Genomic DNA, 25,863 nt, shown 5'->3' with positions numbered 1-25,863 from the left:
TCAGAGAGACTGAGGTCGCCTAGCTTCTTCTTCATTGTGGAGCTACAGCCTACCAGAGAACCAAGGTGTATTCATCTGCGGATCAAGAGTCTATTGCGCTGTCTTCTGTACTTGAAGTCTCCATAGATATCGTTGACCAGACAGTCTACTACCGACGGCTCTCCTACCCCCCCTACCGGCTTACAACCAGGAGGACCCCTTCCAGAATATCCCGCTATATCATTAAGTGTACCATAGATGTAATTCCCTAAGAGCCAGGTTGTATACTTGCTTCCTGCGTAACCAGAGATTGGACATTCAGTGTTGATTTGCCTATGCATAATTCCTTTGCCTTATAAGCGCAATTAAAGTAAAGTATATTATGTAATAATACCTTTGATGTAATAAATATTCTAAACGAGTATTTGTGTGGAAACCGTATCATTGTGGAGGAGTTCTCATCATATACTTGTGTACGGTATGGCCAGTAATGTACATAAGACGGTAGTGGTCAAAGATACCATACTTGATTAATACAGTCAGGGAATTGTACCCCTCAGTTACAGTAGTTGTAGTGTTTTATATCTGACCCGTGGTCTTCTCCCCGCCCATATGAACCTCGATATCAGTCTGTCCCACTCCCTGAATTGATTCTGTGGTATTTGTATCGGTAGTGATTGGAACAGGTACAGTAACCTTGCTAGTATGTTCATTTTAATGACCTCTATTCTTGAATTGAAGTCCAAGGGCATTACTGTCCATCTCTCCAAGTCTCTCTTGATGTTCTGATTTATCTGTGTATAGTTCGCCTCAAACAGTTTCCCCACCCCTCTCATGATGTTCACCCCTAAGTATTTAATCTTGTCCATGTCCCATCTTATCCCGTACTGTTCCCTAATTTCCGTCATTGGGGTATAGTTCCATGCTAAGGTCTGTGTCTTTGTCACGTTTAGTTTGTATCCTGAGTAGTGGCCATATTCCTTCAGTAGATCCATCAGTGCCGGGAAGCTCTTGTCTGGTTGCCTCATGTATACTATCACTTCGTCCGCAAATAGGCCTAGTTTATATTCCGTTCCCTTTATCCTTACTCCCTTAATGTCCTCGGTCTGTCTGATCAGTTGTGCCAGTGGTTCTATGAAAACGGCAAAGAGCGTTGGTGAGAGACAACATCCCTGTCTGGTAGCCCTCTCTAATCTGATTCTATCCGTCAGGCTGCCATTCACCTTAACCCTCGCTGTCGGTTCTTGATATAGCGCCTTGATCATCTTCATCGCCCTCCCGTTCAGTCCGAAGCTCATCAATGTTTTATATAAAAATGTCCAGCTCACACTGTTGAATGCTTTTTCTGCATCTAGGCTAATCAGTACCGCGCTACCACCTTGTTTTTGTATCTCCTCTACTATGTGTAATGTCTTTCTCACGTTGTCCTGTGTCTGTCTCCCTTTAATAAATCCAGTTTGATCTTCATCTATAATGTCTGGCATAAACGTCTCAAATCTCTTTGATATTATCGATGTATACATCTTGTAATCCACGTTGAGTATGGACACAGGTCTGAAACTACTACATAATTCTCTATCCTTCCCTTCCTTCGGTATCGTGGTGATTATGGCTTCCTTCCACGAGGGGGGCATTTTGCCCTCTTCCATCGTGTGTCTGAACGCCGCCCCTAACATGGGTGCTAATTCCGTTCTAAATGTCTTGTAGAATTCCGATGGGAATCCGTCGCTCCCCGGAGATTTGTTGTTTTTAGCTCTACTAATTGCCTCTTCCAGTTCTCGTTCCGTAATTATTTTATTTAATTCTTCATTCTGTTCTTTCCCTATCGATGGTAACTCTAGCTTCTCCAGATATGCTTCTATTTCCTCTTCTCCCGCTGCTTTTGGCTGTGTGTATAGTTTCTCATAGTATTCTCTAAATGTCCTCTCTATTTCAGCTGGGTCTCTCAATATTTCATTAGTCTTTGTATCCCTTATTGTGTGTATCGTGTTCAACTTCTGTTGCGTCCTAATTCTCCTAGCCAACAGTCTGGTCGCTTTTGGTCCCCCTTCATAGTACGTTTGTTTCATGAACCTCGCTTTCTTTTCTATTTCCGTCAATAATTCCCTATTTATCCTGGCCTTTACTTCTTTGATTTCTCCGAGCGTTTCCTGTTCTTTTGATATCTGGTGTCTCCCTTCTAGCTTCTTCAGCTTCCCTATCAGATTGTGATATGTCTCCGTTCTGGCCTTCTTCAGCATTGCTGTCTTCTCCATCAATTTCCCCCTTATCACCACCTTCAGTGTGTCCCATAGAATGTTCGGATCTACCGCCCCGTTGTCATTTTCTTCCTTATACCTGGCTATCTCCTCCTTGATCTGACTCACCACCCCCTTGTTATTTAATATTCCTACATTTAGTCTCCAGATCGTGTTCCTCCGTCTCCCTTCTAGATCTACTGTCAGATATATGGCACTGTGATCCGATATGTCCGCTACTCCTATTCTGCTCTCCCGTACCCTGTAACTGTCCCCCGTCGTCATCAAAAAGTAGTCTATTCTCGCATATGTCACGTGCGGGTGTGAGTAATGTGTGTATTCCCTGTCCATGGCGTGCATCCCCCTCCAAACATCTGTAATTGCCATTTCCGTCATCTGAATATTCATATATCTACTGATTGGTGCCCGTCCTTTTCTAGTACTCGTGGTGTCTAGGTCGTGATTCAGTACTACATTAAAATCACCCGCGCATATCAATATCCCTTCTAGTTCCATCACTATCATATCAAAAATGGTCTCATAAATCCCTCTCACTCTCTGGGGGTGCATAAACATTCACTAACGTAATCATTTGACCCTCCATTTTTCCCTTCACCAGAACAAACCTTCCCTCCTTGTCTCTTACTTCCTTGATCAATTCAAATTTGACTGTGTTTTTGATTAACGTGATTACTCCTCTCCTCAGGTTCCGTTTAAAGGAACTATAGTATGCATTTTCATATCCAAATCTCTTCAGTTTCTCATGATCCTGTGCTACCAAATGTGTCTCCTGCAGAAAAATCACTTCCATCTCACTTTTTTTACATTTCAACATCACTTTGCCCCTCTTTATCGCATTATTCATTCCATTAACGTTTAACAACATCATTTTTATACCTTTAACCATTGTCATCTTTCTTCTTCTTTCGTCTGTCAGTCCCTCCCATGTCACATTAATTCCCCCCTCCGGTTGTAGCATCCGCTCTCTTCACCGAATACATATAATGATTAACATAAATAAAAAACATAAACTTTACATAAAGTGCTCCCAAGGCGTTCGGGGGGTCCCTGTGTCCCCCCCTGTCCCCTGCTGGTGGGTGAGGAGTAATTGCTCTCCTAGTGAGAGGCCTCCTCCTGACGGCTTGGGGGTTTGAAACCTTTACCCCCAACCGCTCGTCATATTTGTCCAGCCTTCTTACTGTTTTTATTGCTGTCGAGCTCCTGGTCAAAAGCGCTCCGTCCTTCATTCTGATCAAAGACCCCCATTTCCTAGGTCCCTCTCAATGTGGCTCATATGTTCCAATGTCCCTCCTTCCTCCCAAACCTGTGTGTGGTGTCTTCTGTGTACCCCTTCTTACTTTCTTTTCCTCCCCTCTATTTTCTATGTGATGTCCATTTATCCCCTTAATCCCTTCCAACTGTGTTACTCGCAGCGTGTGTCTATGTATTTGTTTCAATATGTTCTGCGTTCCGTCTATCATACCTAATTATATTTCCATTTATTTCCTCCATCAGCATGTGTATTATGTGTCCATGTATACGTTATGTTCGTTCCTATATCCTGCCTCTACCTGGGAATGTGTGTTTATGTATATGTTATTTCAGTTTCTATATTTTGTCTCTATTTGGATAGTTTTTTCAATCTCTTGTGCGTGTACTCATCCGTTCGTCTCCTCCCGCCTCCTCTCCCCTCCTTCTCTGTCTCTGGCCTCCTCGTCCGTCTCCGCCTTCGGTCTGTCACGTCTCACCTCGGCCTTCTCCTCTCTCCTCCCTCCTCTCCCGGGTTTCGATCTCCTACTCTGGTCCATCTGCGTGCTTTCTCCAATCTCTGCTGCAGGCTCAGCGTCTGGCCCTCCTGTCCCCTTCCTTCTCCGTCTTCCGCCATCTGCATCCCCCGTCGCCTCATCTCCTCCGCGCCGCATACGTCACCGTCCCTTCCTTCCAGTGAATCCTTAGCGAGGTCATGGGTGATTGGAATTTCATTCCGTTTTCTTTCAGAATTCTCTTCAGTCCCGCGTAGGACCTGCGTGTTATTGCTACCGCTGTCGAGTAATCGTGATCAAACTACAGTCTTTTCCCCTCGATTTCTATCTTCTTGGTCCATGCGGTTCTGAGTATCAATTCCTTAATCTCAAATCTCAGAAAGTTAATAATCACCGCCCTTGGAGGTCTGTCCGGTTTCGGTCTCGGAGCCAACGCCCTGTGGGCCCTCTGTATCTCCATTTTTTCCAGTCCCGTCTCCTCCAGTTGTTCCTTGATAAGCTTTTCCACATATTGGGTCACCGATTCCCCTTCGACTCCTTCTTTCAATCCCCATATTCTGATGTTATTTCTCCGTGACCTCCCCTCCATGTCCGATATCTTTGTCTCCATCTGTTCTTGTTTTTGAATCGCACACGTTAACACCTCGTGTATCTCTGTGTTCCATTCCTCCGTTTGCGCCGTTCTAGTCTGTACCTCTGTTACGTTTCTGTCCTGTTCCGCCATCTTCTCATCCACCCTTTTGAGTTCTGTATTCATTTCACCTATGAAGTCCTCCTGTTCCTTCCTCAATTCCTCCCGTAACTTCCCAATATCATTTCTTATCGTGTCCGAGTTCAGTTTTATGGTCGCCTGCATCGTGTCCGAGTTCAATTTTATGGTCGCCAATATCCCGGCCTGCATGAGCACGGCTCATCCTGGCATTCCCTTGTCCGTCTCAGCCGAAACTCCCCCTTCCTCCGCCTGCCCCTTCTCGGTCTCGCCTGGGGGGTTCTGCTCCATCGAACTCTCCTCTTCCTGTGAGTCCTCCATTTCTCTTTCCTTCATAATTGTTTTCTCCTCCTTCCTTCTCGTTTGCATCTTCATTTTTAATCACTTTTCGGGTCTTTATTTCTCCGTTTTTCACTCTTTTGATCAGGAGCCTCACCGCATGCGTGCTACCCTTCCGCTCTCATACCGGAAGTCCCTCTGTGACTTGTTTTAACGTTTTTTGGACAACAATGGAGTTCAATGACTTCTGGATATGATATGATCTGGTGTTGGCTGGATGCAGGGACGTGCACAGGACTTTAGAGGGGCAGGTGCTCAAAGGCTGAAAAGGGCACTACACTTGTGTGTATCTATTAACCAAGCGCGCGAGCGCGATTTTTAAGGGCCCTTTTCGGGCGGGGGGCCCCCTTTTTATGCTTTTTGGGTTTTGGTGATAAAATATTGAATATTGAACTATAATAATCAGTGCAGGAGCTCACTTACCCTTGAAAGACACTTTTATCACTGACTTAAAAGGCCCATACATGTTCAGGGGGGAGGGAATAAGTGCTTACCCTACAGACCCCAAGAAGTGCTGTATATTCTGTATTGTTTAATATAAATGCATTTTTTATTCCAATCCCGATTTGTATTTGAGATTCCCAAATCCCATCGGACTTGACTTCTTCGTGTCCCTCAATGAGTGTAATACCAGCATTCAACTGTATGCGCCACAGCGGTTTCTATCATCATCATCATCATCACCACCCACGCTATGCATAAAATATATAGGTCCGCGGAGAGGCACGCTGAGGAGGCCGTGGAAACTGCAATGGAATATGGGGCATCTCTCTCTGCAGTCTATATGCGTAATGGTAAAAAAATAATTATTTTTATTTTTTTCTCTCCAAAAATGGCACTTTTTTTATGAGGCTCAAAAAGGCAGGTGCTCAAGCACCCCTTGGCCTCTATGTGTGCACGTGCCTGGCTGGATGGACCAGACTTGTTAGTAGTGATCAGTCAGTCTCAAAAAATATATTTTCCCTTTTTCTTTTTACCGGTGTATTGAGAGGGGACCAGTGATGCCACAGATTACTTGTAAAAGTAATCTGATTACTGATTACTCCTTTAAAAAGTAATCTAAGTTACTTTACTGATTACTTGATTATCAGAGTAACTTAGTTACTTTGAAAGTAACTAGGTTACGAAGTCGTCGTCGTTCCCCCAACAGTTTTTTTTTAAACGCTTTATTGAAAGTGCATAAATTGTTTTTAACTTGTTTCTCTGCACATAACGTAAATTGTTAAACTAGTGCTTCAGCTTCTGTACCATCAAGTATGGTAAAGCAACAGTCTATGATGCTCACAGCATTAGAGCAGCCAGCCAGTGGTTTTACAAAACCAGTGTATCACATCTAACAAATGCAGGCTGAACTATTCAATTATATCAACTGTAACTATTAAATTGTTTTTATAAATGTCTCTCTATAAACATACAATCAGTCTCTCTTTAACATGTAAATTAACTGTAAATCTGGCAAATAAGAGCAAATAAGAGCGTCGGCTAGTGTTGTGATTCCAGATGCTTTCAATGCAATTGGATGTGCTGTTTTTAGCGGTAGACAGTATTTTGTTTCCTCCGCCGTGAAGTAGTGACTGAGGCTACGTTTAGACGAGCGTTTTGGGGTGGAATTCTGAACAGAAACCGCAAAAGTCATCTTGCGGTTTCACTTTTAATTTTGCCAAGCGTTTTGGGGTGGAATTCTCCGACGACGGAGCCCTGCTGTCACACGATTGGCGCATATGTCACATGACGTGCTGTGAAGACCCGCCCTACTCTGCCTCTGATTCGCAGACTGTGGATGGGGAATGTGATTGTACCAAAGCAGAGTCACTCACAGACAGAGGGACCAGTCACGCCGCAGGACACATTCTTGTATTTAACCCTTTCACTGCCACACCACGTCACTCCCAAAAGAAAAACAGCTCAAAATGTATTTTTGACTGTCGAAAACGAAATAAAATACTGCATTCCGCCTGCATTATGAATTTATGATGAGATAGTAACGAAATAGTAATGCACAGCCACTTGGACAAGTAACTGCAATCAGATTACTGGCTTTTAAAGATTAACGCGTTCGATTACTATTTTCGGGGAAAAGTAATCAGATTACAATAACGCGTTACTTAGTAACGCGTTACTGGCATCACTGGAGGGGACCCTATTAACTGAATGCTTTTGTTCCCGTAAATACGCTAGCTTGGCCTAGCTTGGCCGTTGGTGTGAGCTGTTAGCTATGACTGCAGACAACTAGCTCACTTGTTGGATTATCTCACACTCAATATTAAGTAAAAACAAAAAAAAACACGGAAGCTCATTTCAAACATCAACAATTATGTAACTTCTGGAATTAATGCTTTTGTTCCTGGAAATAACGTTAGCCTACTGTGACATATATCTAGCTAGCTTGTTTGATTATGTCACATTCAACATGAACTAAAATCAATTATATGTTAACGTGTGGTTGGGGGGGGGGGGTTCGATTAGTATTCGAATAGTTCCCAGTGAATGAATGAATGAATGAAAACTTTATTAACAGATTGCAGAATGGGTACAATACAGTACGGCTCAATACACACAATTGTTAAGGGGATGCAGACCAGAGAAAGACTTTTGTCTCGTTTACATCAGGGTCCCCCATTTTCAATTCATAGTGACATTTATGACATACACAACATACATGACATCATGATATTTATGGCATAGGAATAGTAATTCTGAGAGTTTTTCCCCATCCCTGCTTGGGAGTAGTACAGCGGTGTACGGGTATCTAACCTGCGGCTTGGATCCCAGGATCTTGGAGTACAGCGTGTAGGACATGACGTTGCAGGCCGGGTAGCCTATCCCGATGAGCACGTCGGAGGTGATGTACTGGGCCAGGTGGATGGCGGGGGTGTACTGGCACCAGGTCTGTTCGGCCGGGCAGCCCGTTGTCTCCGTGGAGCTGTTGGAGAGCGTCTGGCGGAGCACCGAGGTGTTCCTCACGTCTTCACGTTAAAAAAAAAAAAAACACGTTGGAAAACATCGCCGATGTGGTTCGTCGCAGATCTCAACTACGCTCCACATGCAGTCCCTGAATATTATGCTACTACACATCACACTGCAACTACACACCACAACTACACACTAGGGATGGGCGTGAGTAATCGATGAATCGATTACTCGTAGCTATGAGAAAAATAGATGTTAAATTATTAATAATTTTTATGAAAAACTTTAAATAATATTTTTTTACTCGTGCTGTCAATAGATAAAAAAAAATTAACTAATTAATCTCACAATTTTCTGTAATTAATCTAGATTAAAAATAGCATTTTTCTGCTTAAGACCGAAGCTTGTAACAGATATTTACTTGAGTAAAATCATGGAATTAATGTAAAATCAACACAAAGAAAGTATATTTAGATTCAAATACTATTTTAATAGCTTTCTTTGAATACAGTTTCTCTCCTGTAAAATACAAATGTTCAACAAAACCATCAACATTGACTCAGCTAGACCTCTTTCTTATATCCGCGGCGCTAAGATTGAAGATTTTTCACTCCATAGATTAATCTAGATTAATTTATTTTAATGCTTTAAATTATTTAAATTAATCTCCAAAGTTAAAGCATTCATTTTTACAGCCCTATTTTTTACATATTTGTTTCACATGTATGTGTAAGATTATAACTGTTTGTTGGTTTCCTTAACCCTTAGAAGTCAACGGGGCCTATTGCTCCCGTGGGCGGAGAACAAAATAATTAGAATCTCTCACAAATGCTCAGGAAGTCCCGTTTTTCAAAAATCTGTAAAAATAGCACAAAGACAATTTCGAGTGCATAATAGTGTAATCTATATGTATCCTTACTTGCTAAACATAATACGACTTGTAAATATGTTTAATTCTTGCTCAATTGTATAGTTCTAAATATCCCTGTATTCCCCCGAAACTACAACGCGTCACGTACATGCACGCGCGCACACACACACAGCGCATAGGTGTTAATCACTGAGTGATCTAATATGCATATTCTTCAGCGCGAGAGGGGGGGGTTGTGTTTCCCACTGTCTGTCGTTGATAATATAATCTGAAGAGGTCCTGCATTATTATTATTATCATTCTCGAGAATACACGCGGACCCGACGGAACGTTAACTTATGAATAAAAAGTAGTCTAACATGCTTTTCATCCTCGCCCGTGTATATACCCACGTCGCGCTAAAACATCAACTACTGTATGAGTAGAGACAGAGTGCTTGTGTGTACGAGTTATGATGAGTTATCTCGCAGTTTTCTAGAGTAGAAAGGTGCGCCCAGTAGAGCACACACACACACACACAGAAGGAATTTCTTGTACAGCGAGTTGGGCGTTTTATTTATTTTATCACTTGTAGGCTACCATAGCGAAGGCTCATGGCAGCAACGTTAGTGGTTGAAACGTGATTCGAGAGTGATACCAAGTGGAAGGAAATATATCCTGTCATCAGTGCGTATAGCAGGTATCCTCGAAATTCTCCGCTATCAACTCTGCAAGCTCCTGTCTGTCAGCCTGCACTGCTCCAACTGCCTGTGTCTGTCTACTGCTTTGGTCCAATCATATTCAGAGTCCCGTCAGAATCCCGCCCCCCCACCCACAGTCTGCGAATCAGAGGCAGAGTAGGGCGGGTCTTCACGAAATGCGTGTTGTCTCTTTCAACGGGTTGGAGTCAGAGCGAGAGTTGACAGCGCATATACAGGTAGTCTAATCTGCAGGTACTGTAGCGAGTAGCATAGTTTTGCCAGCAGGCAGTTAGTAGAAAAATATGGCATGTTCAAAGATGGCCAGTAAAATAAAAGTCAACAGTGAAAATCGCTATAATAATTCTACTCTCTCTCTCTCTCTCTCTCTCTCTCTCTCTCTCTCTCTCTCTCTCTCTCTCTCTCTCTCTCTCTCTCTCTCTCTCTCTCTCTCTCTCTCTCCTCTCTCTCTCACTCTCTCTCTCTCTCTCTCTCTCTCACTCTCTCTCTCTCTCCTCTCTCTCTCTCTCTCTCTCTTCTCTCTCTCTCTCTCTCTCTCTAATCTCTCTCTCTCTCTCTCTCTCTCTCTCTCTCTTCTCTCTCTCTCTCATCTCTCTCTCTCCTTCTCTCTCTCTCTCTCTCTCTCTCACTCTCTCTCTCTCTCTCTCTCTCTCTCTCTCTCTCTCTCTCTCTCTCTCTCTCTCTCTCTCTCTCTCTCCTCTCTCTCTCTCTCTCTCTCTCTCTCTCTCTCTCTCTCTTCTCTCTCTCTCTCTCTCTCTCTCTCTCTCTCTCTCTCTCTCTCTCTCTTCTCTCTCTCTCTCTCTCTCCTCTCCTCTCTTCTCTCTCTCTCTCTCTCCTCTCTCTCTCTCTCTCTCTCTCTCTCTCATTCTAGAGAAATACAACCACAAATTGTTATTGGTTTGCTCTCTTTTTCTTACAGTACTATATATACATGTACTTTACTGTATATACTGTACCATCCACTGTACTGAAACATCTCAATATAAGTAATCATGGTATGCTGCAAAAGGTGATATGGTATGTGATATGGTACTCAGTACTGTAAATACCATCTCTCTCTCTATCTCTCTCTCTCTCTCTCTCTCTCTCTCTCTCTCTCTCTGGCTTTATTGAGGAAGGGCACACCTCTATCAGCTGAGTAACAATGTTCATCAAAGTGTTGAGTGCTACAGTGTAGGTTAGTATATTAGGACAAGTGCATACCTACATGTATGACCTATATCTATCTACTACTTTTGGATATGAGCATTTTTTCAATACCCAACTATGTAGTGGCCGCTTGTCGCTAGGCTAGGCCTCCTGCTGGGTCCATTCACTGGAATAACAAAGGAATGACTGGGCCTTTGCTCCAGGTGTGAAATGGTTCTAGTGACAATGATCACATTGAATTCTGGGAGTGTAGTTCTCTCATCAGATAGCTGAATGAACTTGGATCTAGTTCAAAGTCCTATACTGAAAAGGTGTTAGGATTTTACCAGAATGTTTGATAGGACATTGATTGAAAACTATCGTCTCAAATTTGACAATTGATGGCTTATTTTGAAGGTATGAATCTGTAATTTTATATTATGTAACAAAAAAAAAGGGGGAAATTCTCAGGAGGAGGAGCTATTTAGGTTAGACTTACGTGAATGAACTAAAATAAAAATAAAAATATAAAAATAAATAAATAAATAAAGTTTTGAGTTTTTTCCCCCCTTTTCGAGTAATACACGATCACTCGAGTATAGCATGCGATCAATCAATCTGGATTTAAAAAAATGCCCATCCCTACTACACACCGCACTGCTACTACACACCGCACTGCTACTACACACCGCACTGCTACTACACACCGCACTGCTACTACACACCGCACAGCTACTACACACCGCACTGCTACTACACACCGCACTGCTACTACACACCGCACTGCTACTACACACCGCACAGCTACTACACACCGCACTGCTACTACACACCGCACTGCTACTACACACCGCACTGCAGAAACCTTTCACTGAATTTCAAACTGTTCAAACCTGCCCACTGGATCTTGGGGTAGTGGTTCCCCCAGGGCAGCAGAATGAAGAAGCCACAGAAGATGACGGCCAGGCCCGCAAGCAGCACAGGACGGTCCCCGACCCTGGAGGGAAACAAACACGCAAACACTTGTACCGCGGAGCAGCAAAGGCAGCGCCCCCAGAACTCCTGCAGATGAGCAAGGCAGCGCCCACTGAACTCCTGCAGACGAGCTGCGGTATGAGACGGTCAGGTTGCACCGGGTGGCTGCTACCAGGCGTACATTTGTATTTGTACACTGTATGGGCCAGTTGGGTGTATGGGCATGGCTGTGGATTAAACCCAGTCGCATGGCTGTGGATTAAACCCAGTCGCATGGCTGTGGATTAAACCCAGTCGCATGGCTGTGGATTAAACCCAGTCGCATGGCTGTGGATTAAACCCAGTCGCATGGCTGTGGATTAAACCCAGTCGCATGGCTGTGGATTAAACCCAGTCGCATGGCTGTGGATTGAGCCCAGTTGTATGGCTGTGGATTAAACCCAGTCGCATGGCTGTGGATTGAGCCCAGTTGTATGGCTGTGGATTGAGCCCAGTCCTATTGTTAAAAAGCTGCTTTCAGTGGGGATGTCCAGTCTAGACCTAATCCATGTCTATGAAACAAGCTGTGAATGTAACAGTAAGACAACATTGAGAAATCATCCAGAGCAAATAACAGTATGTTACAATTAAATTAAACCATTTGTTAAGTGTGTATCTGTGTGTGTGTGTGTGTGTGTGTGTGTGTGTGTGTGTGTGTTCGCGTGTGTTTGGAGTGGTACCTTTGTGAGACCACCTTAACCGCTACAAACACCAGGATGGATTCAACGCCGATGCATGAGATGATGATGCCGTTGTAGAGAACCGCCCCGGTCCTGGTCCACGCAAACATGTCCATGGAGAGAGGGGTGGCGATCCTGGAGGGAGACAAGAACATACAGGTCCATAAAGAGAGGGGTGGTGATCCTGGAGGAAGACAAGAACATACAGGTCCATAAAGAGAGGGGTGGGGATCCTGGAGGGAGACAAGAACATACAGGTCCATAAAGAGAGGGGTGGGGATCCTGGAGGGAGACAAGAACATACAGGTCCATAAAGAGAGGGGTGGCGATCCTGGAGGGAGACAAGAACATACAGGTCCATAAAGAGAGGGGTGGGGATCCTGGAGGGAGACAAAAACATACAGGTCCATAAAGAGAGGGGTGGGGATCCTGGAGGGAGACAAGAACATACAGGTCCATAAAGAGAGGGGTGGGGATCCTGGAGGGAGACAAGAACATACAGGTCCATAAAGAGAGGGGTGGGGATCCTGGAGGGAGACAAGAACATACAGGTCCATAAAGAGAGGGGTGGGGATCCTGGAGGGAGACAAGAACATACAGGTCCATAAAGAGAGGGGTGGGGATCCTGGAGGGAGACAAGAACATACAGGTCCATAAAGAGAGGGGTGGGGATCCTGGAGGGAGACAAGAACATACAGGTCCATAAAGAGAGGGGTGGGGATCCTGGAGGAACACAAGAACATACAGGTCCATAAAGAGAGGGGTGGGGATCCTGGAGGAACACAAGAACATACAGGTCCATAAAGAGAGGGGTGGCGATCCTGCAGGGAGACAAGAACATACAGGTCCATAAAGACAGATAACAGCTAGTGCATCAGCAAGGCCCGGAAGATTATAAATGACCCCAGCCATCCCAACAACAGCCTGTTCCAACTGCTGCCTTCCGGGAGGCGTTACCGCAGCCTCAGAGCCAGGTCCAGCAGGCTCAAAAACTTGTACCATCACCAAGCCATCAGGCTCATGAATACCATTCAGTAATTCTGATTTTAACGATTGTATTTAGTATTTTAAGTATTTTTTTTTGATCCACTTTCTCCCATTTTCTATATTTTCTCCCATCCCAATTTCGTATCATCTAATTTCAACCCTCCCCTGTCACGAACGCTGTTTCTTGCCTCCCACAAGCCGGCTGCAATGTGGACTAAGTCATACATAGCACAAGTCCCCTCCGGTACTTGAGGTAACAGCAGTCGCATCTTTTCACCTGCGCAGCTCGATCTCTCAGTGGCGAGGAGTAACACGTGGGAGGCTCACGCTGCCCCCGACACTTCCTGATTCTACTGCGCAGGCGCACCAACCGACCTGTAGGAGTCGCTGTCCACAACGCCCGATCCCCACCCATCAGTTTCCCACCCCCTAATACGGCCAATGTGTATTAGTATGAACGACCAGCTAAACTGAAAGCAATGTGGAGCGCTGGGCTCGAACAGGCGAGCCCAGCGTCTCCGCATTCGTGGCGAGTGCCTTGCCCACTACGCCACGTAGCCGCCCGGTATTTTAAGTATTTTAAAGTATTTTACATAGATTTTATTCTACTGTTGCACTTTGATATCAATCACACTCAGCACTGTCACTTTCTCTTACATCACTTTTTTTTTTCTTTGCATTTTTACAGCTTTACTGGTCACGCAGGACCGACAGAGGAGAGGGCAAACGGGAGGAGATGTGGGGAAGACATGCAACAAATATCGCCGGGAGCGGGAGGCGAACCTGGGACGGCCGCGTAGGTGTGCGAGACACTATGCGGTGTGCCACGAGGGCGCCCTCTTACATCACTATTATGCTGTTTTTTATTGTGTTTGTGTATTGTAGTGTATTATATTGTTTTATTGTGTATTTTATTGTTTTATTGTGTATTTTATTGCCATGCTGTAGGTCGAGGGGGCAAGGCACAATAATTATGCTCTTTTTTGTATGAGAATATGAAGAAGATGCAACAATAAACCTGAATCTGAAATATGAACTCAGAGAGGAGGAGGTCTACAAGAGAACAACCTAAATATGAACTCAGAGAGGAGGAGGTCTACAAGAGACCAACCTAAATATGAACTCAGAGGAGGAGGAGGTCTACAAGAGACCAACCTAAATATGAACTCAGAGGAGGTCTACAAGAGACCAACCTAAATATGAACTCAGAGAGGAGGAGGTCTACAAGAGACCAACCTAAATATGAACTCAGAGGGGAGGAGGTCTACAAGAGACCAACCTAAATATGAACTCAGAGGGGAGGAGGTCTACAAGAGACCAACCTAAATATGAACTCAGAGGAGGAGGTCTACAAGAGACCAACCTAAATATGAACTCAGCGAGGAGGTCTACAAGAGAACAACCTAAATATGAACTCAGAGAGGAGGAGGTCTACAAGAGACCAACCTAAATATGAACTCAGAGAGGAGGAGGTCTACAAGAGACCAACCTAAATATGAATTCAGAGGAGGAGGTCTACAAGAGACCAACCTAAATATGAACTCAGAGGAGGAGGTCTACAAGAGACCAACCTAAATATGAACTCAGAGAGGAGGAGGTCTACAAGAGACCAACCTAAATATGAACTCAGAGAGGAGGTCTACAAGAGACCAACCTAAATATGAACTCAGAGGGGAGGAGGTCTACAAGAGACCAACCTAAATATGAACTCAGAGGAGGAGGTCTACAAGAGACCAACCTAAATATGAACTCAGAGAGAAGGAGGAGGTCTACAAGAGACCAACCTAAATATGAACTCAGAGAGGAGGTCTACAAGAGACCAACCTAAATATGAACTCAGAGAGGAGGAGGTCTACAAGAGACCAACCTAAATATGAACTCAGAGGAGGAGGTCTACAAGAGACCAACCTAAATATGAACTCAGAGAGGAGGAGGAGGTCTACAAGAGACCAACCTAAATATGAACTCAGAGAGGAGGAGGTCTACAAGAGAACAACCTAAATATGAACTCAGAGAGGAGGAGGTCTACAAGAGACCAACCTAAATATGAATTCAGAGAGGAGGTCTACAAGAGACCAACCTAAATATGAACTCAGAGGAGGAGGTCTACAAGAGACCAACCTAAATATGAACTCAGAGAGGAGGAGGTCTACAAGAGACCAACCTAAATATGAACTCAGAGGAGGAGGTCTACAAGAGACCAACCTAAATATGAACTCAGAGGAGGAGGTCTACAAGAGACCAACCTAAATATGAACTCAGAGAGGAGGAGGAGGTCTACAAGAGACCAACCTAAATATGAACTCAGAGGAGGAGGAGGTCTACAAGAGACCAACCTAAATATGAACTCAGAGGAGGAGGAGGTCTACAAGAGACCAACCTAAATATGAACTCAGAGAGGAGGTCTACAAGAGACCAACCTAAATATGAACTCAGAGGAGGAGGTCTACAAGAGACCAACCTAAATATGAACTCAGAGAGGAGGTCTACAAGAGACGGAGCTAAATATCAGCGAGGAGGAGGTCTACAAGAGACGGAGCTAAATATCAGCGAGGAGGTCTACAAGAGACAGAGCTAAATATCAGCGAGGAGGAGGTCTACAAGAGACCGAGCTTAATATCAGCGAGGAGGAGGTCTACAAGAGACGGAGCTAAATATCAGCGAGGAGGAGGTCTACAAGAGACAGAGCTAAATATCAGCGAGGAGGTCTACAAGAGACGGAGCTAAATATCAGCGAGGAGGAGGTCTACAAGAGACGGAGCTAAATATCAGCGAGGAGGAGGTCTACAAGAGACAGAGCTAAATATCAGCGAGGCAGTTGAAAGTGCAACACTAATACAAAGATACAGCCTCTCAACAAATGACTGATCCTCCATCTGGAAGCGACTCCAGCCCTGTCACCATTACAAACCAAAATCCTACTTGCAAACCAGCTTAACCAGATTGAAAAACAAAAGACCACCCCCCCCCCCCCCCCTCCTCAGCCCAGCCATTCCATGTTCTGCTTTAATACAATCATCCCTGACGTGGTTTTAATGCTCAATGTCCTCTCTCTCTGCTACTCAATGTCCCCTCTCTCTGTTTTCTGCTACAGCTTCCTGCTACAGGCGGCACAGTGGTGTAGTGGTCGCCTCACAGCTAGATGTTGCCAGTGTTGCCAGGTACCCAGGTGGGGGATCTCCCGGGCCTTTCTGTGTGGAGTTTGCATGTTCTCCCGCTGTGCTCGCAAGGGTTTCCCCTCCCGATAATATAAACCCAATGGAAAAACATGCACAACAGATCGCTGACGCTGTCGCATCCCTGACAAAGACGGACAGGAGCACTTGGATTGGTCCCCGGGCGCGGCGCACGCTGCAGCCCTCGTCTGCTCCCGGCTGCCCTTGGGGGGAAGGACGACGGGATGGGAAGTGGGTTCCTGTGGGTCGCCCATCGCATGTGTGCGTGTGTTAAATCTGCATGACAAATAAAGACTTCTTCTTCTTCTACAGCTTCCTGCTACAGCTTGCTGAGACAGGCTGACGCATGCAGATCGGGGAAGCCCTCACGTCACACACGTATGCCAACATATGGACAAAGAGAAGTTAAACATTTCTGTTAGCGTCATCTGAATCAGACGGATAATGCAATGGTTTTATCCAGAATGTTTTATTATTGCCACTTCCACTAAATGTATTAATCTAGCTACTAACTGGGGAGACTGATACATTACAGATAAGGGAATATAGCAGGATGACCGGTTACAATAGTTAACCTCACGTTGAACGGGGATTCCCAGTTAAACTGGGCATGTGTCAACCCCAGTCCTGTCGCAGCCACTCAATCTCCCAAAAAGTTGGAGCAAATGTCCAAACAGGCGTTATTTGGACAAACTGACTACATATTTGGAATCTAAATGGTTACATTCTCGCTTGAAGAAATATTAAAACGGTATAATAATGGTCCTAGGTCATACGTTAAAACAGCGTTCGGCCTTGGTAAATAGTCGGCATATCTGCCCGACCATGAAAAAAAGAATGCCAGCTAGTTGTTAGTGTGTATGTTGCATAGCAACCGCCTTGCAGTGCAGGCAGCCAGGAGGGCCCATTTCATTTTGAACATTATTATTTATATTATTTACTAATAAAAACTATTTAAATTGAAGTGTGTCTTACTTTCATTATTGCCACAGCCCACTTGGTACCCATTTTATAAAAGCAATAGCTCAGGTCGGGCCGAACTACGCCCCTTAGCTGTGATATAATAACCATGGCCTGTCCTGAACTACGCCCCTTAGCTGTGATCATAGGCGCCTGGCCTTAAGAGCATGCGGAGCAGCTGCTCTCCCATTATTGAACTTGGGGGAGCAAGGGTATGATCTTGCTCCACCACTTTTTGATCATATGAAAAATATGATATACCCCCCCCCAATATATAAATCTAACCATAACTACGTAATTTCAATCAAATTAATAATACGCAATGACACTTAATAACACGTTTTTAAGTTTCCAAAGATTGCGAACCCCCCCCCCCCTGCCCCATTATGGTTTGATCCAGTTCCTCCCATCTCCAGCGCGTAGACCTTGGCTCACAGCGCTGCAGTCTGGCTGCAGGGGTAGGCTGAGTCAGTGTAAATATCAAAGCCCACAGAGTGTGTCATAATATTGGTGGCAGGCAGGCAGGCTTTTCCAGTAAGTTGTTCAAATAAAAGGATTATGTTAGACATAAGTTACTATTGAGTGGTAGTAGAACTTCTACGGTTCTACCACGCAATACAATAAAAGTGTTTCACGGTCCCGAATTGCGATCTGGTCATACGGTTTCCTCGAATAAATAATAATAACGTTTCCCTCTCTGGTTGGCGTTAGCTTTAGTGCTAGCCGCTAGCTAACGTTATCTAGATATGTGGTGTGAGCTGGATGACGTTGACTTCATTTCCAAACGTTAACGCTATCTATATGGCAGACGAGCAGGGCCGGATTAACGACGGCCGCGGCCCGTGGGCCTATAGTGACGAGGGGCCTCCATTTTTTTTTTTTACTTTTTTTTTTTTGAGATCGATGTCATGATTGTGCACTGCAGACTCAGGGAGGAGGCAGAGAAGGAGAGAAAGAGACACAAGATTTACAGGTAATGGAAATATATCTTTTTTCTCTTTCTTTTTTTTAAAACTTTGACCAGTCAGCTGATTCTTTTTAGCGTTTATCGCTTTTTCATCGCATTCATACTTGGTCAAGTTCGACCGACAGAAGCAGGCTGAAAGGGTTCAGATGGGGGGGAAGACACTCTGGGAAAGGCACGGCTGCCGTCCGGGATTCGAACGCGCTCAGCCCCAGATCCGTGACGAGCACGGTTGTCCACAGCGCTGAAATAGCACTCGCGGTACGTGGTGAGCTACTGGAGCTCCCCATCTTTTTTCTCTTTCTTATTAAAAACTTGGCCTATTTGAAAGGAGATTACAGTGTATATACAGTATAATATATTATTATTATAGTAATTGGCTATCATACTGCAATATAAACTGAGTTTTATAGTGAAAAGAGCAGCTTTATTGGTCAAGATTGAAGGCTCTATATTGCAGGAAATTGCACGTACAGGTTCATTAAATAAAAAAAAAAAGTCTGCCATGATGGAGGGGGTCGTATCGGACCCCCTCCAAACCACCCCTTGCCTGTCCAAATTTTTTTTAAATTATAATAATAATAATAAAAAAAAATAATAATAAAAAAAATATTCTTCTATAATAATAAACTGAACTACGCCCCCTAGTTGTGATATAATAACCATATACCATGGCCTGTCCTGAACTACGCCCCTTAGCTGTGATATAATAACCATGGCCTGTCCTGAACTACGCCCCTTAGCTGTGATATAATAACCATATGCCATGGCCTGTCCTGAACTACGCCCCTTAGCTGTGATATAATAACCATATACCATGGCCTGTCCTGAACTACGCCCCCTTGTTGTGATATAATAACCATATACCATGGCCTGTCCTGAACTACGCCCCTTAGCTGTGATATAATAACCATGGCCTGTCCTGAACTACGCCCCTTAGCTGTGATATAATAACCATATGCCATGGCCTGTCCTGAACTACGCCCCTTAGCTGTGATATAATAACCATATACCATGGCCTGAACTACGCCCCTTAGCTGTGATATAATAACCATATACCATGGCCTGTCCTTAACTACGCCCCTTAGCTATGATATAATAACCATATACCATGGCCTGTCCTGAACTACGCCCCTTAGCTGTGATATAATAACCATATACCATGGCCGGTCCTGAACTACGCCCCCTAGTTGTGATATAATAACCATGGCCTGTCCTTAACTACGCCCCTTAGCTATGATATAATAACCATATACCATGGCCTGTCCTGAACTATGCCCCTTAGCTGTGATATAATAACCATATACTATGGCCTGTCCTGAACTACGCCCCCTAGTTGTGATATAATAACCATATACCATGGCCTGTCCTGAACTACGCCCCTTAGCTGTGATATAATAACCATATACCATGGCCTGTCCTGAACTACGCCCCTTAGCTATGATATAATAACCATATGACATGGCCTGTCCTGAACTACGCCCCTTAGCTGTGATATAATAACCATATACCATGGCCTGTCCTGAACTACGCCCCTTAGCTGTGATATAATAACCATATACACTGCATGAATGAATGAATGAATGAAGACTTTATTTAACAGATTGCAGAATGGGTACACACAATTGTTAAGGGGATGCAGATCTGAGAAAGATGTTTGTCTTGTTTCCATCAGGGTCCCCCATTTTCAATTCATATAGACATTTATGACATACACAACATACATGACATTTATGGCATAGGGACATATAGGTATTTAGTACTGATACATTTGTGACAGTATTCAAATATACAGTACTGTTACCCCTAGATCCTGACAGAGTATATACATTATGATGGGGAGGGGACTGTACATTAGGAGGGGTTGGGTGGGTGGGAGAGAAATATACATACGGCGGGGAGGGAATATATACATGCGGTGGGGAGGAGACTGTCTATTAGGAGGTGGTGGGGGTTTTGGGCATTTACGGTGGCCAGTTTCGAATTGCAGCCTCCCGTAGGTGCTCTTTAAGAGCGGTTTTGAATGTGGGTAGGGATTCACATTCCTTTACAGCTTTCCACATTGATGTGGCATAATTGCGAAACGTGTTTAGTCCCTTGTTTGAGCCGAATCTGGGTTTAACATGATTTGTTGAGCTTCCTCTGGTGTAGTGGTTGTGGTATTCACTGACCTTTGGGAAGTATTCTGACATGTACATGGGTACCTTAGTCGTATAGTGTATCTTGTAGACCAGGCCCATTGCAAGTTGCTGTACTCGGTCGTCTACTCTAAGCCATCCTAGGTTGTCAAAGTGGGCAGGGGTGAGGTGGGTTCTGGGGGTAAGGTCAAGTAGTAGTCTGACCAGTTTGTTTTGTGATGTTTGTAATCTTGTTTTAAGCGCCTTTGAGGTGCTTTGGTACCATGAGGTGCACGCATAGTCGTAGTACCCTTGAATGAGTGCTCCTGCCAGAGTCTTCAAGTTCAGTGTATTCTTGTTTACCAGAGAGGAGATCCGGTACAAGAATCTAGTTCGTTGGTTGACTTTTTTTTATTACATTGGATGCCATTTTGTCACAGGAAAGATTTGCCTCTAGGATGGAACCCAGGTAGGTAATTTCGTCTTTCCTTGTGACAATATTGTCACCCACTGTAACTGAGAAGCCGTCGGTCTTGCTGAGTTTGTTATTTGAACCGAAGAGAATGGACTCTGTTTTGCCCATGTGTAATGATAGTTTAACTCCGGTTGTTTTGTATTGGATGGTGTTGACACCTTGCACATTGTACTAAACAATTCAGATTCTATATTCTGACTATTAGAATGTTCAGTTGAGATTGTACTCCCGAAAAAGCTCACATTTACTACGTGGAATGAAATCCCAAATACATACGTCTCAAAGACGGCAAAGATGAACATGATGACGAAGAAGAGGACGTTGGCGGTCAGGACGGCTATCTGGTCGATGTTTCCCTCAGCTTCCTGGCCGACGTCAACTCGGTCTACAAGAGAGAGGACACGAAGAAGTCTGTATCAGATCGCTACAGATCGTCACAACCTGTTTGAGTCACTCCCCTCTGGCAGGAGGCTGCGGTCCATCAGGGCCAAAACATCACGCCACAAGAACAGTTTCTTCCCCTCTGCAGTGTGGTAATAATATGGTATCATGACTAGTGTGGTGCTAACATGGTATCATGACTCTAGTGTGGTGCTAACATGGTAACATGACTCTAGTGTGGTGCTAACATGGTATCATGACTCTAGTGTGGTGCTAACATGGTATCATGACTCTAGTGTGGTGCTAACATGGTATCATGACTCTAGTGTGGTGCTAACATGGTAACATGACTCTAGTGTGGTGCTAACATGGTATCATGACTCTAGTGTGGTGCTAACATGGTAACATGACTCTAGTGTGGTGCTAACATGGTAACATGACTAGTGTGGTGCTAACATGACTAGTGTGGTGCTAACATGACTCTAGTGTGGTGCTAACATGGTAACACAGGGCCTCACCAGACTAGTGTGGTGCTAACATGGTAAGGGATCATCCCTATGTTCCCCGGGTCCCATGTTCCCCGATTGATTGATTAATTGATTGAAAATTCGATTAATTTTTATTATTTTATTAATTATTAATGTCCGCCTTGTTTCGAACTGGTTAAGCTTAGGCCCTCTTTCGAAGTTGGTTAAGGTTAGAGTTTGGAATCAGGGCTGGTGGTCTAAAATTTTCAATCAATCAATCAATCGGGGAACATAGGACCCGGGGAACATAGACATGCTCCCCATGGTAACACAGGGCCTCACCAGACTCTAGTGTGGTGCTAACATGGTAACACAGGGCCTCACCAGACTCTAGTGTGGTGCTAACATGGTAACACAGGGCCTCACCAGACTCTAGTGTGGTGCTAACATGGTAACACAGGGCCTCACCAGACTCTAGTGTGGTGCTAACATGGCAACACGGGGCGCAGGACGTACCTTCTTCTGTGTAGTTGATGGCTGGCAGGTGTCTCCCGTGATCGTCCACACGGTGTTCCCTGTTGAGCAGATTCCACATCTTAGGCACAGACCTCTGGTAAAGCCAACCTCATTCAAGTAATTTCCTGGAATGCGTCACATGGTGTTTTGATGGCGCAGGCCTGCATTGGCAGGCGTGTGTGATGCACATAATCACAATTTAATTCACAGCCACTACTGATTCCGAGTTGTAACCCTTTATCGACTGATCCCGATTACCTATCCGATTCACAACATCTATTGCATTAGTTTGAGCTTATTGGACAACAAGGATTCACATATTCCATTTTTCTCCATTAGCTTAGAAAGTTTCTTTAATAGTTGTCATACAGAAGGGCGGCTACGTGGCGTAGTGGGCAAGACGCTCGCCACGAAATGCTGGAGACGCTGGGCTCGTCAGTTCGAGCCCAGCGCTCCACATTTGCTTTCAGTTTAGCTGGTCGTCCGTACTAATACACATTGGCCGTATTAGGGGGTGGGAAACTGATGGGTGGGGATCGGGCGTTGTGGACAGCGACTCCTACAGGTCGGTTGGTGCGCCTGCGCAGTAGAATCAGGATGTGTCGGGGGCAGCGTGAGCCTCCCACGCGTTACTCCTCGCCACTGAGAGATCGAGCTGCACAGGTGAAAAGATGCAACTGCTGTTACCTCAAGTACCGGAGGGGACTTGTGCTATGTATGACTTAGTCCACATTGCAGCCGGCTTGTGGGAGGCAAGAAACAGCGTCCGTGACAGGGGAGGGTTGAATTGGATGATACGAAATTGGGATGGGAGAAAATATAGAAAAATGGGAGGAAAAAGTGGATAAAAAAAAGATAGTTGTCATACAGAAGTACAGAATACTTTTATACAAAATGCTTCTTTCTGTTACGCTCCAGAGACTGTGCTAGACAAAAGGATAAGTATGAAATAAAATAAGTATAGCATGGAAAAAATATTAGTCACGTAGGTAGACACAAGTATTCAGTATGTACATATGTACAATGTTCAATGCAGAATAGAAGTAACTGAGTTACCATACAATATACTATGCAATATACTAATATACAATATACTATATAGTGCAAAGCAGAAATGGGATGAGGTACAATTTAGGTACAATTTACAGTAAGGTGTACTAGGGTATGGGTTGTAGTGCAAATTCTTTGCCAATAAATATAAAGTGTGTCTAGGTGTTCTAAAGTGTGGAGAGTGGGTGCTGCAGTGTGTTGTTTGTTTGTTTAAAGTGAGTGTGTGAGTGTGGATGTGTGTGCTGTGAATGCATTTGATGGTTGTTGCAGTGTTATTGTTCGTTGAGCAACCTGATGGCCTGGGGATAGAAGCTTCTTCTGAGTCTTCTATGTCCAAACATTGGTTTGTTCTGAATTCTGACTCGTATGGCTCTTTATCAAATACCAACATTTTAATTGGTGCACCCTTAACACTTTGAATGCCCATCACGAGAATTCTCGTGATTTTTTTAAATTAGCAAATGAATTCATATTTCATCAACCGAGTCTACCGTTGGTACAGCAGCCCCACCAGGCGCTCAGATGTGAAAAAAGCGCCCCCTATCGTCTCCCAGATGGTAATGCACCCTTTTGGATTGGACTCAATGAAAATGGATGAGAAAAAAAAACTCCGGAATCCACATTTTACTTCTCACGCATGTAACCGGAGCCGATCAGATTCATTGTGGACCCTCAGCACAGCGTGTAATATGTGTTTTACAGTATACGCGTTGGATCAATAAAAGGATAGATTTTTGGAATGGCGATCAGGAATTGGAATAATCCATTTGGATACCATCTGATCTCAGGTAAGGAATCTATTTGACCAGTCTTAGGATAATCAGACCCGTTTTCACGGAGATATAAGCTATATGTGATATGGCTGTTTGACTGTGCGAGCGATCAGGAACTAAGAGAATCGATTTTCAGCTCGCGGCACCAGCGTGCATATCAGGGGCATATTTTAACACAGAAATACGCAATTTTAGAGTAATTAGAGATGAATACTGAAGAACTAGAATCATTAGAGGTTCTCAAAGTGAGGTCCATGTCCATGAGAGGGATCTGGGCAGTCCCCATAGAAAATTCAAAGTTAACAGGACCAAATCACCAGTTTCTTATTTATTTATTTAACCTTTATTTAGCCAGATAAAACATTGATCTGGTCCAAGAGGCCCCAACAGGAGTACAAATATACATATATATATATATATACATATACTGTACATACATACACACATATACACCAATAACAAAATAAAAACAGTTAAGAATCATACACATAAGCAAATAAACAAACAAACATATGCACAGCCCATGTACAAAAGAAATCTTTACAGTTTTCTTCAATTGCATAAACACGCAAATCAAAAGTATTACACAATTATCAAAACCTTACACTCAAGGAGCAAAACATAGGCCCAGATTTGCACCCCTATAAGCACAATGTCAGCCTCACACTTTTTGCATATTTTCATCAGTCTCTACAGCATTGGTCTTGTGTAGTGTTTGGTGAATTTATTGTATATTTGCACATTCTCTGCGTACTTCACTTACAGTACTCTAATCACTGAGAAGTAGAATTGCTAAATGTGTTTTAGGTTAAGCACAGCAGTGCGTGTAACTGGTTCAAACAGAATTAAGTCATATGAAACGTGTGTTTCATATGGTAACAAAATGTAGTTTTTATAAATTAGTGTATGGTTTTGACAAGTGTTTAATTTAGCAAAGGATCTGAGGTGTTCTGATAATTGTGTGTGGTTGTGCTAATTGTGTGTTTTGAAACACCGGGCCCCGTTTTCAAAATCATGCTTAAGCAATCATTATTTCATTTCATTGTTCATATTTCATTGTTTCATTATATACATATGTAATGGCCTTTGGATTGAGGAACATACTACCAGCCAAAGGAGGAAGCAGAAAAGGATGGATGAGTATGTAGTTGAGTCATCTTGTGGCACAAGCTCAGACCTCAGCTCAGGAGATCAGCTGAGACAGAAACTGTTCTATCCAGTCGTCGACAGAATGCTGCAAGAGCTTGAGAGCAGGTTCTCATGAGTTGGAGAATAACTTATGAGAGGCATACAGGCATGTTATCCAGCCTCAGACCAGTTTCTCTCAGTGGAATTGCTGCAACCCCTCGCCACACATTACAATATCCAACTATTGCCAGGAGATCACAGTTGCAAAGTGTTTCCTGGTCAGGACAGGCAGAGATGCAGTCCCTACTATCCTACTAAGTGTCTTTTCCCTCCTGGATGATAATAATAATAATAATAATAATAATAATAATAATAATAATAATAATAATAATAATAATAATAATAATAATAATAATAATGCATTTGATTTATAAGGTGCCTTTCAGGACACTAAAAAGAAAGTCCACAAATCGGTGAATGAAAAGATTATAGGATCAAATGAAAACTACTTACTAAAAATGGATGTTTAAAAGTACTAAAA

The 25,863-nt window shown here is 43.8% G+C and overlaps 1 protein-coding gene across 1 annotated transcript in view; it reads right to left on the bottom strand.

The window, feature by feature from the left end:
• mfsd8 (major facilitator superfamily domain containing 8) overlaps window positions 1–25,863 on the bottom strand; it is a 67,382-nt gene that overhangs the window by 4,040 nt on the left and 37,479 nt on the right. Inside the window, exons 7-11 of the mRNA XM_084312236.1 lie at window positions 22,372–22,430; window positions 21,284–21,392; window positions 12,329–12,463; window positions 11,528–11,631; window positions 7,782–7,993 (exon numbers count right to left, since the gene is read on the bottom strand). Coding sequence (XP_084168362.1) covers window positions 7,782–7,993; window positions 11,528–11,631; window positions 12,329–12,463; window positions 21,284–21,392; window positions 22,372–22,430 — 619 coding nt within the window. The remainder of the gene's footprint in view (window positions 1–7,781; window positions 7,994–11,527; window positions 11,632–12,328; window positions 12,464–21,283; window positions 21,393–22,371; window positions 22,431–25,863) is intronic.

This window comes from Notolepis coatsorum, assembly GCF_963971535.1.
Source record: "Notolepis coatsorum genome assembly, chromosome: 4".
NCBI classification, from domain to species: domain Eukaryota; kingdom Metazoa; phylum Chordata; class Actinopteri; order Aulopiformes; family Paralepididae; genus Notolepis; species Notolepis coatsorum.
Note: the sequence above shows the minus strand (reverse complement) of the source record. Positions and strands in the feature narration are given on the sequence as shown.